General features: G+C 53.6%; 5 protein-coding genes across 8 annotated transcripts; 1 reads left to right on the top strand and 4 right to left on the bottom strand.

Moving 5' to 3' along the window:
- Positions 1–402: 402 nt before the first annotated feature.
- Positions 403–3,057, top strand: LOC117641890 (zinc finger and SCAN domain-containing protein 23-like). Its single transcript, XM_034379654.1, has 3 exons — positions 403–787; positions 947–1,381; positions 1,518–3,057. The coding sequence occupies exons 1-3, from the start codon at positions 571–573 to the stop codon at positions 2,339–2,341; spliced, it is 1,476 nt and encodes a 491-aa protein (XP_034235545.1). The 5' UTR covers positions 403–570; the 3' UTR covers positions 2,342–3,057.
- A 449-nt stretch (positions 3,058–3,506) lies between these two features.
- Positions 3,507–4,799, bottom strand: LOC117641893 (protein Dr1). Of its 3 annotated transcripts, XM_034379660.1 has the most exons (5): positions 4,666–4,794; positions 4,548–4,574; positions 4,063–4,298; positions 3,820–3,983; positions 3,507–3,727 (listed from the first exon to the last, which is right to left on the bottom strand). In XM_034379660.1, exons 3-5 carry the CDS (start codon positions 4,295–4,297, stop codon positions 3,605–3,607), a joined length of 522 nt encoding a protein of 173 aa, XP_034235551.1. In that variant the 5' UTR covers position 4,298; positions 4,548–4,574; positions 4,666–4,794; the 3' UTR covers positions 3,507–3,604. The 3 variants fall into 3 exon arrangements, with proteins under 3 accessions (XP_034235551.1, XP_034235552.1, XP_034235550.1); XM_034379661.1 differs by lacking the exon at positions 4,548–4,574 and having other exon boundaries at positions 4,666–4,799; XM_034379659.1 differs by having other exon boundaries at positions 4,548–4,789.
- A 1,286-nt stretch (positions 4,800–6,085) lies between these two features.
- Positions 6,086–7,706, bottom strand: LOC117641891. 2 transcript variants are annotated; one of them, XM_034379657.1, is made up of 5 exons: positions 7,283–7,706; positions 7,043–7,213; positions 6,785–6,955; positions 6,613–6,693; positions 6,086–6,391 (listed from the first exon to the last, which is right to left on the bottom strand). In XM_034379657.1, exons 1-5 carry the CDS (start codon positions 7,376–7,378, stop codon positions 6,182–6,184), a joined length of 729 nt encoding a protein of 242 aa, XP_034235548.1. In that variant the 5' UTR covers positions 7,379–7,706; the 3' UTR covers positions 6,086–6,181. The 2 variants fall into 2 exon arrangements, with proteins under 2 accessions (XP_034235548.1, XP_034235546.1); XM_034379655.1 differs by having other exon boundaries at positions 7,043–7,706.
- Positions 7,707–7,846: 140 nt separating this feature from the next.
- Positions 7,847–10,749, bottom strand: LOC117641187 (transmembrane protease serine 9-like). Its single transcript, XM_034378332.1, has 10 exons — positions 10,590–10,749; positions 10,346–10,445; positions 9,909–10,228; positions 9,629–9,837; positions 9,355–9,522; positions 9,016–9,235; positions 8,869–8,950; positions 8,454–8,776; positions 8,162–8,370; positions 7,847–8,078 (listed from the first exon to the last, which is right to left on the bottom strand). Exons 1-10 carry the CDS (start codon positions 10,642–10,644, stop codon positions 7,908–7,910), a joined length of 1,857 nt encoding a protein of 618 aa, XP_034234223.1. The 5' UTR covers positions 10,645–10,749; the 3' UTR covers positions 7,847–7,907.
- A 177-nt stretch (positions 10,750–10,926) lies between these two features.
- LOC117641894 lies at positions 10,927–11,893 on the bottom strand. The gene is made up of 3 exons (XM_034379662.1): positions 11,756–11,893; positions 11,411–11,605; positions 10,927–11,221 (listed from the first exon to the last, which is right to left on the bottom strand). Exons 1-3 carry the CDS (start codon positions 11,795–11,797, stop codon positions 10,964–10,966), a joined length of 495 nt encoding a protein of 164 aa, XP_034235553.1. The 5' UTR covers positions 11,798–11,893; the 3' UTR covers positions 10,927–10,963.
- Positions 11,894–12,108: the final 215 nt, after the last annotated feature.

Raw genomic sequence — 12,108 nt, 5'->3', positions numbered from 1 at the left:
CCGGAGAGTGAGCGGAGTCGTCAGCGCGAGCGGGGCAGCGAGCGAGCGCTCCCGGCGAGGTCCTGCCGGTCCTGCCTCCGCGAAGCCGCGGCACGCACACACGGCACGCGCCTCGACCGTCTTTTCAATCTTTTCGCCGTTACACACCAAATGGGGAGGTGCGGTGAAATTCCGCCCCACATCACCCATTTCGTCAAGTTTTCCCTCCCTTCACGTGTAGCCAGGTCTAGAAACGGAGAAGAAAAATAACACACGGATTCAGTTTTCGAGACATCTTGAAGTAGCTTATGACATCAATCATATTTAAAGCTAAACCTTCAGTGAAATATTCGAACTATTGTTGAGAGATTGTATTGATGATGGTTTTATTGGGATGATTCAAACTACAGATAAGTAGCGTCTGTGTAGTGGCAGAACTGTGACCGACCCCCACCAGCCACCGTCGTTTGTTTGTTTACATCTAGTAACCAAGGCAGCTTTGTGCCTTCTGCTAATTCTTCCCTTCAGTAATCTATCTCTGTTTTTCAACCTTTTTCTACTTTTCTGGATTAAATATTGGTTCACTTTATAATGGTGAACTGCTCTATCGAGGGTTGCAAGTCCAAAGTCGGCCGTGAGAAACTAAGTTTTTACACAATTCCTGCTGTAATTACCAGACAGTGTGATTTGACATTGGAGCTGTCAGAACGTCGAAGAAAAGTCTGGTTTGAGTGTATTTACCGTCCGGGCTTTGATGAGGCGGATGCCCCTCGCTACGTGCGAGTCTGCTCCAAACACTTCGTCAATGGTTTGTATATTTTGACCCGTGCATTTTCCTTACGGCCGCTAAATCACCTCCTCTCCTATAGGTTATGTCATCTTATAAAGTCACCCATTATTTTCGTCCTAATTGAACCTTTGATTACATTTTTTTTCTAATCGGCTTGTATTTCTTTTTAATTTTAAGGTAAACCTTCGGCATTATTTGATGTGGCAAATGCTGACTGGGTGCCATGTCTCAACCTGGGTCGCTCATCACGGATTTCTACAAGAAGTTCTGTTGCCAAAAAGCGTCCCACGGTTCAAAAGAAATCAAAACGATGCGATGATAGCACACCACTCAGTCACAGAATAGTTGATGGCGACGAAAATGATGAAAAAATATGTCCTCCAACTGTTAGTCTTTCTGCAGAGGAGCATGAAAGAATAGCAAAAGCAGAAACTACCCCAGGAATTATCTGCCAAACAGAAATTACCTCAGAAGGCTTGTCGAGACTTGAGGATATGTACAAAAGTGTGCTAGAAGAGAACATTGCTTTGAGGAAGGAATTGATTACTCTGAAGTCTCTTGTAAACGGAATGTCCGATGCTGATGAAGGTCTAGGCAATAGTGATAATGAAGGTAAGTTTCTGTCCACACTCTGTGCGCATTTTGAAATGAATATGAAAGGAGTAAAGCTCTGATTCTTACAATAGGTTTGATGTAGTTGTGGATAAGGGGCCACTTTGTTTCATTTCAAGTTTGTATTCTTTGGCAGGTGCACCAGCTGGACTGGAAAGAGTTGAAGTAATTCTCAAAACTGAACTTGAGACAGAAATAGAGCCAGAAGCCTGCCTTGGGCAAGACCCGTTTGCAGAGAGGAACCAGCCGCCCTGTGGGCCAGATAGGCGACTGGAGAAGCAGAAGGCAGTGCAGGGCGGAGAGGGAACTCAAACGACACTCCGACTGCGTGATGTCCGGCGTCCTCGAGCCGTGCGCTCCCAGAAGAACCTGGAGGACCCTCTCCCGGATCCAGAACCTGAACCGGACTCTGGATCTGATCGTGGCCAGGCATGTGCTGATGATGAGGAAAATAATGGGCAAGGCTCCGAGTCTGATGAACCTGAACCTAAGCGTCGGAAAACGTATCAACAGAAGCGGGAGAAGAAGTTCCCATGTGCTGAGTGTGGTCAAAAATTCATCTCGAGGCAAGCACTGGAAATTCACTTCAGGATCCACACTGGGGAACGACCATTTGAGTGTGCAGTATGTCAGAGAGGCTTCAGTGTGGCCAGTACACTCAAGGCACATATGAGGACTCACACTGGGGAGAGACCATTTGCATGCAATATGTGTCCAAGAACCTTTTCAGAACATGGGACTTTAAAATGTCACATGAGAACTCACACAGGTGAGAAGCCATATGAGTGTGATGTATGCCACAAGAAGTTCTCGGAGAACAGTACACTCAGAAGACACCTGCTTACTCACACTGGAGAGCGGCCATTTGAATGCATGACCTGTCACAGTAAGTTCATTCAGAAGTACAACTTGAATAACCATATAAGACGGGTGCATACTGGAACAATTTTAGGCCTATAATTTTGAGTAGTGTCTATCTGTGTTTGGCTACTCAGATCTCATTTGAAGTGTACTAGTCATTTTAAAACTTTCCTAATTTTGCGTGTTTGTTGTTGTTTATTATTTATTATTATTATTATTAGTCTCATTGTCTAGTCAGTGCAGAACTGTCAATAAATTTGTAAGTTGTGATCTTTAGCTTTACCCCAAGAAAGTGAAAGTAAGAAGTTTAGTCTAATTAATAAATGTGCTGTCCATTAACAATGCGAAATCTTAAACCTCAAAATACAGTTTCTTTTTTTGTTAAATCAAACTTTATCTTGAGACAAATGGACAGAATATATATTAAGACTTGGGTCCTCTTTATGAACGCAGTAGTTAATATTGTACAAAAAAAGTCTAGTCCTACTCCATTTGGGTCTTTGTTTTAATTTGTTAGAACTTGTTTTCCTTTGTGTTCTTGAAAGACTTACTAATTGCTGTACATATCTACATTCCGAATAAAAACCCTTTTGGTAAAAAGATAAGAAAGAAAAGTTGGATTTTTGACTCAAATTTTATTGAAAAAGTAATGTGTGACAAGATATAGTAATGACAGTGGCAATATTTTCCACTCATTACCATCACATTTTAACTCCAAACACAATCAACCAATGAGCAGCCTGATTTCACATTTACAAATCAAGTGAAAATTTTCTTTGATCAGGTTACCTTATCACTCCTGAAAAAAAAAAAAAGCTGGCTGCCCGTATGTACATTAAACCTTAAATATTCAGTATTTGAGGGTTTCACCTCCCCAAGACCTACAACATGTTTTAATAAGTTAACAATCAATCTTCTGATTCTAATGATTGAGCCGACAAGATATTAACATGAAGATATAAACCAAGTAACTGTAATCACATAAAGTAGCAAGGGAGGCAAAGGCAAAGTGGAGTGAGGGAGGACTAATGATGGATCATTAGGCAAAGGCATAAATAGTCAATTTTTATTTAGTTATATGATCCTCCACTAGTCCTCACTCACATTAATCAACAAGGCAAAACTAATTGAAAACAAAATATCTCTGAACTTGGAGGATGTTTCTACTATCAAGCACCAGTGGTGCAACAAAACCAAATGCAGATGCCCTCAATTTTCTCACCTTTGCATTCCAACTTATGTTTGATTAAAACACAGTCAAATCTAAGTATAATATGAAACAAAATGTTGCTTCTTTTAATTCAGTTCAATATATTGCAGTAATGATATCAAGACCCAGCCTGATTCAATATGCACCTTTTGTTATGAGTAATCATCTTGGTCATTATCATTAGCTTGGCTCTTTGCAAGTTGTGCTGCAGCTGCTGCTTGGATTTGGGTCCATTGTTGTTGCTGTTGTTCTTCGGCCGCTTGTTCTGCACGAGCCTAAGATATTCAAAAATTAAATTTTCAGTTGAAAGGAAGGAAGAGAGGAAGAATAGAATGAGTTCTAAAAAGAATACATTAGAGTTAGTTACCTTAGCAAATAGTTCTTGTTGACGCCGGTACAATTCTTCTTCTGGTATTCCAAGATTTTCAAGGCGGTTGCTATGACGTCTGCGTTTGGCTGCAACTGCTTTGCAATCCCTTAAAACAGCTTCAGCATCATCCTTGTAATCGGCAAATCCAAGTCTTTCAAGGGCTAAAAAATATCAGAGAACACCATGAGAAAACAGGTCCTTAGATTTTGGGAAAATCGACATGTAAAATAAATAGCTCACCTTGCAAAACATGATCAGCATTAATGGTTTTCTTTTGTTGCTGATTACAAATATTATTGGCCTCTGATGCAATGTGATGAATAAATTCAGAGCAACAATTGACAATTAGGTCCCTACATTCATTGGCAACTCGTGTGTTACTTGGTAAAATTTCTTTAATGAGTCTGTAAATAGATGCACGAGGTATGGTATGCTCTTCCTCCTCAGCTGAAGAACCCCCTGGATTAGATGCCATCCTGCAGGAACATAAAAAAATAGAGTCAATAAACTTAAAAACTAGTCTGAACAGGATAGGAAGAAAACTCCACCAAGTTCTTAAGAGGAGCTTTGACAAGCATACTGCTTTGACACTAAGGACTTTGTTGACCTTCCAATTTAGGCCAATAAAGAAAAGAACTCGATGAAGAAGAATATTATCTAATTAAAAGACCGAAGAAATACGAAAAAATTGTCGAGAGAGAAAACAAATACAAGAAAAGGTTTACCTTTGTAGCAGAAGACTAGGTTATGACCTTAAATAAATATAGAATTCGCGTCAAAATAAAGAAGACAGTGGACGCCGACAACACATGCACCAACGACTGTGACAGACAAAGGGCTTACTTCGAAAAATTGCTGTCTTTGCCCAAACAAAATTAATTATTGTTGGTGCAAAACACACACAAGAGTTTGACGCTACTTTCTGAAGCGCTCCACCACAAACTCCAGCACCTCTTCCATCAACTATTTTAGGTGGTAGAGGGGATGCGCATAGTCCGTCTACCACAACGCTCATACTTTTGGCTCGGGAAAATATTGAGCGTTGACCTTAAGAAAAGATTTTGCGAAGGTAAATAAAAAATGATACTTGCGTTATTTTTGTTGTTGGTCATTCTTCATCCTTTGTTTGTTTCGGTGTTCTTTCGTTCTTCTGCTGCCCCCATGCATACTCACGGTGCCCCTTACGACGGACGCGCTATACCTATCCCCACCGCGCGACGGGAGGTGTTAAGTGACCTCACACACTAAAGACTCCGCTTTTATGAAAAATTTACTGATCTTTTGGACGTATTGGCAGCATTTCGCTGCGAATACACCTCGTGACAGCTAGTCTAGTAAATGGTGAAGGCGGAAACGCCATCAGATAAACGCAACCATATCCGATTAACATCAACATTTATTTTGGGTATAAACGGGTTCGCTTTTTATTTTCAACGATCATACGGAGGGTTGTTTCGAAATGGCATGTACAACATTGAAAGCCACTGTCAGGCGTGTGGCGTGATACGGATTCGCCTATCTCGGCGCCCTTGGGGCTCTTTGCGAGCAATGAGTTGGGGGCAGGTTTGGGCGCTGAGCAGGCAGGCATTCGTCGTGAGACCATCAGGACTGTTGCCCTTAGACATCGGTAGACATATTGCCAGACCTCCAGGACCTCAAGAAGCCACGCGGGGCCACAGTGGACTCGGGGCGAGCACGCCTTGGCTGGACCGTGCTCGACGCCTGCCTCGCTTGTCGACTCTGTCGGCCAGCCGGCCGGCCGAGTGCGAACGCGCACGAACTCGAGATGGCCTCGTAAGCACAAGTGGATCGCCTCGTGCTCGAAGAACAACATCCGCGCGCGCCAGACGAACCCCTCCAGCTGCAAAGATCAAGCCAAGTTCAGTAGAATGCACTGTGCTCCCAAGGAGGGCTTCTCAGGTCAGGTCTGTCGGGTCGACGCGGGGTCATCCATGAACCACGTGTCCTCCCTCTTTTTGGAGGGACTTCGTGACCCAAGTCGAGTTCCCGTCAATTTTGGGGTCAAAATAACGTAAAATCAACGCCGAACGGGGACGCGTAGTTCCAGAAAGCCCCTACCTGTTGGTCTTGGTCTCCTTGGAAGGAGAGAGTCCACCCCCGTCATGTCGATGGAAAAGTTGGAGCCTTGTAGTTGCCCTGCAACAACGGTGAGAGCCCAGAGAGACAACGCAGTTCCAGAAAACGCACTGCGGCCTACAGGAGTTGTTTGCACGGGATCACCCGAGGTGGCGGCAAGGTGGGGGCGCGGGGGCGCTGCAGGCAGGCATTCGTCGTGAGACCACTCAGGGCTGCTCCTGTTGCCCTTGAGACGTCCAGACTGGTCCAGACCTCCAGGACCTCAAGAAGCCACCGCGGGGGCCACAGTGGACTCGGGGCGAGCACGCCTTGGCTGGACCGTGCTCGACGCCTGCCCTCGCTTGTCGACTCTGTCGGCCAGCCGGCCGGCCGAGTTGCGAACGCGCACGAACTCGAAGATGGCCTCGAAGCACAAGTGGATCGCCTCGTGCTCGAAGAACAACATCCGCGCGCGCCAGACGAACCCCTCCAGCTGCAAAGATCAAGCCAAGTTCAGTAGAATGCACTGTGCTCCCAAGGAGGGCTTCTCAGGTCAGGTCTGTCGGGTCGACGCGGGGTCATCCATGAACCACGTGTCCTCCCTCTTTTTGGAGGGACTTCGTGACCCAACGTCGAGTTCCCGTCAATTTTGGGGTCAAAATAACGTAAAATCAACGCCGAACGGGGACGCGTAGTTCCAGAACAGCCCCTCACCTGTTGGGTCTTGGTCTCCTTGGACAGGAGAGAGTCCACCCCCGTCATGTCGATGGAAAAGTTGTGAGCCTTGTAGTTGCCCTGCAACAACGGTGAGAGCCCAGAGAGACAACGCAGTTCCAGAAAACGCACTGCGGCCCTACAGGAGTTGTTTGCACGGGTCGATGCGAACCTCGAGGATGGGGCAGCGCGGCGTCGGGTGGATCTTGTTGATGAGGTCGGTCCAGGGCATGAGGGGCGCGTGGATGGCCGCGCACACGCCCTCCCTCTGCACCACGGGGCTCGAGGGCGTGCAGGAGTTGTCCGACACCACGTCCTTGCACTTGGTCAGCTCGATCAGCATCTGGGGCCAGGGCATGTCATCATGTCAGTCGAGGAAAGCTGTGGACAAAGGCCATGCCAGGCTATGCCTCTGCAGTGCCGGGTCCACCTGCGTGTACTGCTTGACGGACTGGTTGACGGTGACGTCCACGTCCATGACCACCCTGGTGCGGCCCGACATCCTGTACGTGACCGCCGTCTTGACGAGGGCGTGCTGCAGGTGCTCGCACCGGCCCACGGCGATGGGCCTCAGCTCCAGGTGCGTGCCTTTGATCTGGGCCTGCAAGCAGACGCGCTTGTTCAGCGCCTCGACGGTCCGGAGCAAGCACTGCCGCCGCGGCCACCTCACCCCGATGATGGGGATGTCGGACAGGGAGACGGCGCCGCCGTGCTGCAGCGAAGTGAGCAGGGCGACGACGCGGAGGGCCTTGGTGGCCCTGGCCATGGTGGTGGCGCTGGCTGTTACTGGCCGGGCCTAGCCGGGCCCAGGGCCGCACCGGGCCTAGAGCAGCCTAGAGCACGTCCGCTCGCCTGCTCGCTGTCCGTGTTCCCGGCTAGCGTCTGTGTGTGTGAGTGATCGGAATGATTATCACCATTGTAGATGGCCGCGATTTTGGACACCGACATTGGCTCCACTGAGTGGCCCCCCTCCCCCCTCTCTCTCGCGTTGTAATGCGTGCGTCATGCATAGCCACACGGCCGGCTGGCACGAGGTGCACGAGGTTGTCGTGTCGCGGCGATTGTCCGCGACCGACCGTAACTGGTGATCACGGAACAGAGAAAGGGGCAGAGAAAAGAACGTACGCAATCTAATGACAAACGGGGCAGCCCACGAGCCACCCAGCGTGCTGCCTTTCCAGCAGACTTCCGATCGTGTGTGAGAAAAGAACACGAAATAGTCAAGACAGAAGAGTTCCTTGGACGCTGTTTATTAAAGCCTTCACTTTCTTCACGGTTCGAGGTACCGTAGGGCCCTAAGGCTGGTTGGCGGCTATCTTGTCCTGGATCCAGTCGATGTAGGCCGAGACCCTGGTGTACACGGAGGGCTTGCCCTTGGATCCGCAGGGCTGGAAGCCCCAGGACACCACGCCGATGACGGTCACCTCGTCGCCGTCCTTCTGGATCAGCGGGCCGCCGCTGTCGCCCTGCGAAACGGAGAGTTACAGGTTTGCCAACTGAACGGCGGAGGAAACTTGGAAGCCAATCCAGTGGCGGTGGCGGTGCTTACCGAGCAGGCCGCCGTGATGCCCTTGGGGCCGGCGCCAGTGCACAGGTTGGTGTCCTGGAGCGTGCTGGTCTGCCAGGAGGGCAGGGTAGCCTTGACGGTCTCGTTGCACGTCACCACGTCCACCAGCGGCACCGTCATCTTGTGCAGGTCCTTGGTGTCGGGGAACACGCCGTTGCTGATGTAGCCCCAGCCCGACAGCGTGGCCTCGTCTGCGCAGGGAGTGCGTGAGGGCGGTTACAGAGCTCCGCAAGGCAGGGCGCTCACCGCGCACCGCGGTGCCCCAGGTCCTTACCGTGCGGGATGTCGCCGCTGACCGGCAGGCTCGCCAGGGCGACGAGCTCCCCGAGGACGAAGGGCTGGGCGGTCCGGATGAGCGCGATGTCGAAGGGCTGCACCTCGCCGGCGTACTTCTCGTGCACCAGGAACAGGTCGGAGGCCACGGTCTGGCCGGCGGCCTTGTCCTTCTTCCGCAGGCTGTTGACGCCCGCCACGACCAGCACGGGGCGCGAGATGGCGCCCTGGTAGCAGTGCGCGGCCGTCAGCACCCAGCGGTCCGCGATGAGGGTGCCGCCGCAGAAGTGCTCGGCCCAGCTCCAGAACAGCAGCTGCTGCTGCCTGCGGGGCGGGGCGTCGTCTGTCAGAAACGGCCGTAGCGGGACGGTGCCCCCCGAAGGTGACCTTACCCCCAACCCCCGGACAGTAGTTACCTCTGCAGGCTGACTTGGTGCGGGAACTCGCCGGGCGCCGCCACCTCCCCGTTGACGATGGCGACATCGTTGATGTTGGCGCCTGGAACAGTGCCACGTCGAACACGGTGTTGATGGGGCGACGGCGGCGTCCTCTGCGGCACTCACCAAGGGCGGCGGTCGCCAGCAGCACCGCGGCGACGACCAGTGAGAGCGGGGCCATGGCGAGGACGTCTGCGTCGAGGACTCGGCCGCCGACTGCTGAATAACACCCTCGAGGCCGTCCAGCTGCCTGTGGCCTGCTGCACCGAGGGACCGAGGCGCTCAAGGGCCCCGGCGATAAGGCCGTCAAGGACTTCACTAATGAGTCTCGGCCAAACGGCGACGCGATTCGCAATCAATTTATCTGCGTTGCTTCGTACAGGTGCAAAGGAACGCAAATCATTGGACGCTCGAGTTCAAACGAAAAGTGATTTATTTCGCGGATAAATGAGACATTGTCGCCTAGGGCTGGTTGGCGGCCATCTTGTCCTGGATCCAGTCGATGTAGGCCGACACCCTCGTGTACACCGAGGGCTTGCCCTTGGAGCCGCAGGGCATGAAGGCCCAGGAAACCACGCCGACGACGGTCACCTCGTCGCCGTCCTTCTGGATCAGCGGGCCGCCGCTGTCGCCCTGGAAAGCAAGGTAGCTGAATCCGTGTCGGCACGGAGGAGGGCGCGATTCTGTAAGAGGACCGCCTCGCTCCGTGCAGCGAACGGCACACCTCGACGCCACTCACGTTGCAGACGGAGATGTCGTTGGTGGCGCCCGGGCCGGTGCACAGATTGGTGTCGGCGAGCGGGTTGTGCTCCCACGAGGCGAGCGAGGCCTGCACGGTCTCGTTGCACGCCGCGATGTCCAGCACCGGCACCGTCATCTTGTGCAGGTCCTTGGTGCCGGGGAACAGGCTGTTGCTGATGTAGCCCCAGCCCGACAGCGTCACGTCACCTGCAGAGCGGCAGGTTTGTTAGTTGGCGGCGAACATGCCGGCCAGCCTCTCTGGTTCAAACTGCACCCACCCTGCGGGAGCACGTCGGGCTGTGGAAGGGCGGCGAGGGCGACGCGCTCGCCCAGCACGATGGGCTCCGAGGTGCGCACGAGAGCGATGTCGAACGGGTTCACGCCGCCGGGGTAGTTCTCGTTGGTGATGAACAGGTCGGCGAGCACGGACTGGCCCTGGGCCTTGTCCTTCTTGCGCAGGCTGTTGATGCCCACCACGACGTACACCTTGGGGCCGACGCCGGGGTAGCAGTGTGCGGCCGTCAGCACCCAGCGCTCCGAGAGCAGCGTGCCGCCGCAGTAGTGCTCGTTCCAGCTCCAGAAGAAGAGGCTCTGGTGCCTGGAACGGAGTGGGCAGAGGGGTGTCCAATACTGGAGCCCGTGGCTCGCTGGCCGCAGAGCCGACCGCGCGCTCCGGGACTCGAGGAGTCGACAGACGTGGCTGACGCTGACCTACCTCTCCAGGCTGACCTGATGCGGGAACTCCCCGAGCTCCGCCACCTCGCCGTGGACGATCTGCAGGCCCTCGGCCCTGTCACCGTGGCCCACGGTCGCGCCTGGGCGCGTGGCGGGCAGAACATCAACATGAACACGGGCAGACTACTCATAACATCAGGAGACACGCTCCTCCTCTCGTTCCATTTGTTTTTGTTTAGTTTCTCATTCCGGGTCGCCAGCCGAGGCTTCTCGGTAATCCTCACCTAGGGCGGCCGGCGCGGCCAGGAGCACCGCGAGCACCGCAGCAATCGGAGACATGATAGCGACTAAATTAAAGAGTAACAATTCAAATCGAGGGCCGCCTTGGCCGTAGGGGACTCGAGACTCGGCATCGCCTGAGCCGGCCGACGCTACTGCACGTCGCTTTTCGAGTGCACGTCGAGACAAATATCTCGAGAGGCCGCGCGCTTCGATAAAGCGTCCGCCGTTTTTGTGAGGGCATGCCGCCGTGCCGTGGTGGACCGGGGAAGACAGGAACAGAACGCAGAGACAGCTGCGGGCAATCACTTTATTGTCAGGCGGGATCCGCGATCGCAGCGCCGGCTGCCGCGCCGGCGGGTGGTGGCGGGTGGCGGCACTAGCGGCCGATCAGGACGCGGGGCATCATCATCCTGGCCAGGCCCGCGGTGCCGAACCCTCTAACGCCCATGCCGGTCATGCCCGTCATGCCCATGCCGCGGAAGAGCAGGCTGCCGAGCGGCACCACGCCCACGCCCAGGCGGCCCGTGGCGACGGGGTTCACCACGGGGTTCACCACGGGGTTCACCACGGGGTTCACCACGGGGTTCACCACGGGGGCCGTGGTCACGGGGTTCACCACGGGGTTCACCACCACCTGTGAAGGGAAAAGGGAGAATGAGCGGAGCTAGCGAGCTGGGTGCTGGGCGCCGCGAGGACGTCCCCGCCGAACGGGCGGGCGGCGAGCGCCTGTGAAGTCCAGCGTAGGCCAGCCCGCCGCGCACGGGAGGCGGCCGGGCGGCCTACGTCTTTCGAGTCATTCGGGTCATTTGGTCACTCCACTCGCCTGGGGCTGCGACGCGGGGGACGCGGGCACCTGGATGACCTGCGGCGCGGGGATGTTGTTGTGGATCACGTTGCTGGTGTTGACGTTGATGGACGGCGTGGCTGGCGTGGGCTGGTTCACGACGATGGTGCCTGTGCCGTCCACCTCGAACACCTCGGCGTCAGGGGCGATGTCCTGGCCGTGCAGACGCTGGCCCTGCCAACAGGACGAACACTCTGTCACCCTGCTTGCCCTTGCTGCTCTGTCTCTAAGGAAACGCCCATGAGTACGACAGAGGCAGAATGACAAAACGACTTGCAGCAGCGACGCTGCTCGCCAGGACGACGCGGTGCCGAGCGGACTCACCCCGAGGAGGCCCACTAGGAGGAGGGCGCTGAGGACCTTCATGGTTGTCGATCTGGATGGAACTGCCGAAGTGGCCGTGGCCCCGCCGGGAACCGCGTCTTTGTCTTCATCGTCGCGGCGCAAAACAGCTGCGGCGTAGAGCAAACACCAGTACACCTGTGAGGCTCGGGGCAACGGCGTCAGGGGCTGCCTCCGAAAGTATATATTTTCTTTATGCCGGAGTCGCCCTTTCGGTTGCGAGACATAGTATGACGCTGGTCGGGTTGGACTGTGACCTCATTTTCGCCGAATCCGAAGCCCGCGAGCGTCATTAGCATCGCCCACAATTTTCAGATTGACAGCTGCAATCGATA

The sequence above is a fragment of the Thrips palmi genome, unplaced genomic scaffold, assembly GCF_012932325.1.
Source record: "Thrips palmi isolate BJ-2018 unplaced genomic scaffold, TpBJ-2018v1 HiC_scaffold_15, whole genome shotgun sequence".
NCBI lineage: Eukaryota > Metazoa > Arthropoda > Insecta > Thysanoptera > Thripidae > Thrips > Thrips palmi.
This window is presented reverse-complemented; position numbering and strand designations above follow the sequence as displayed.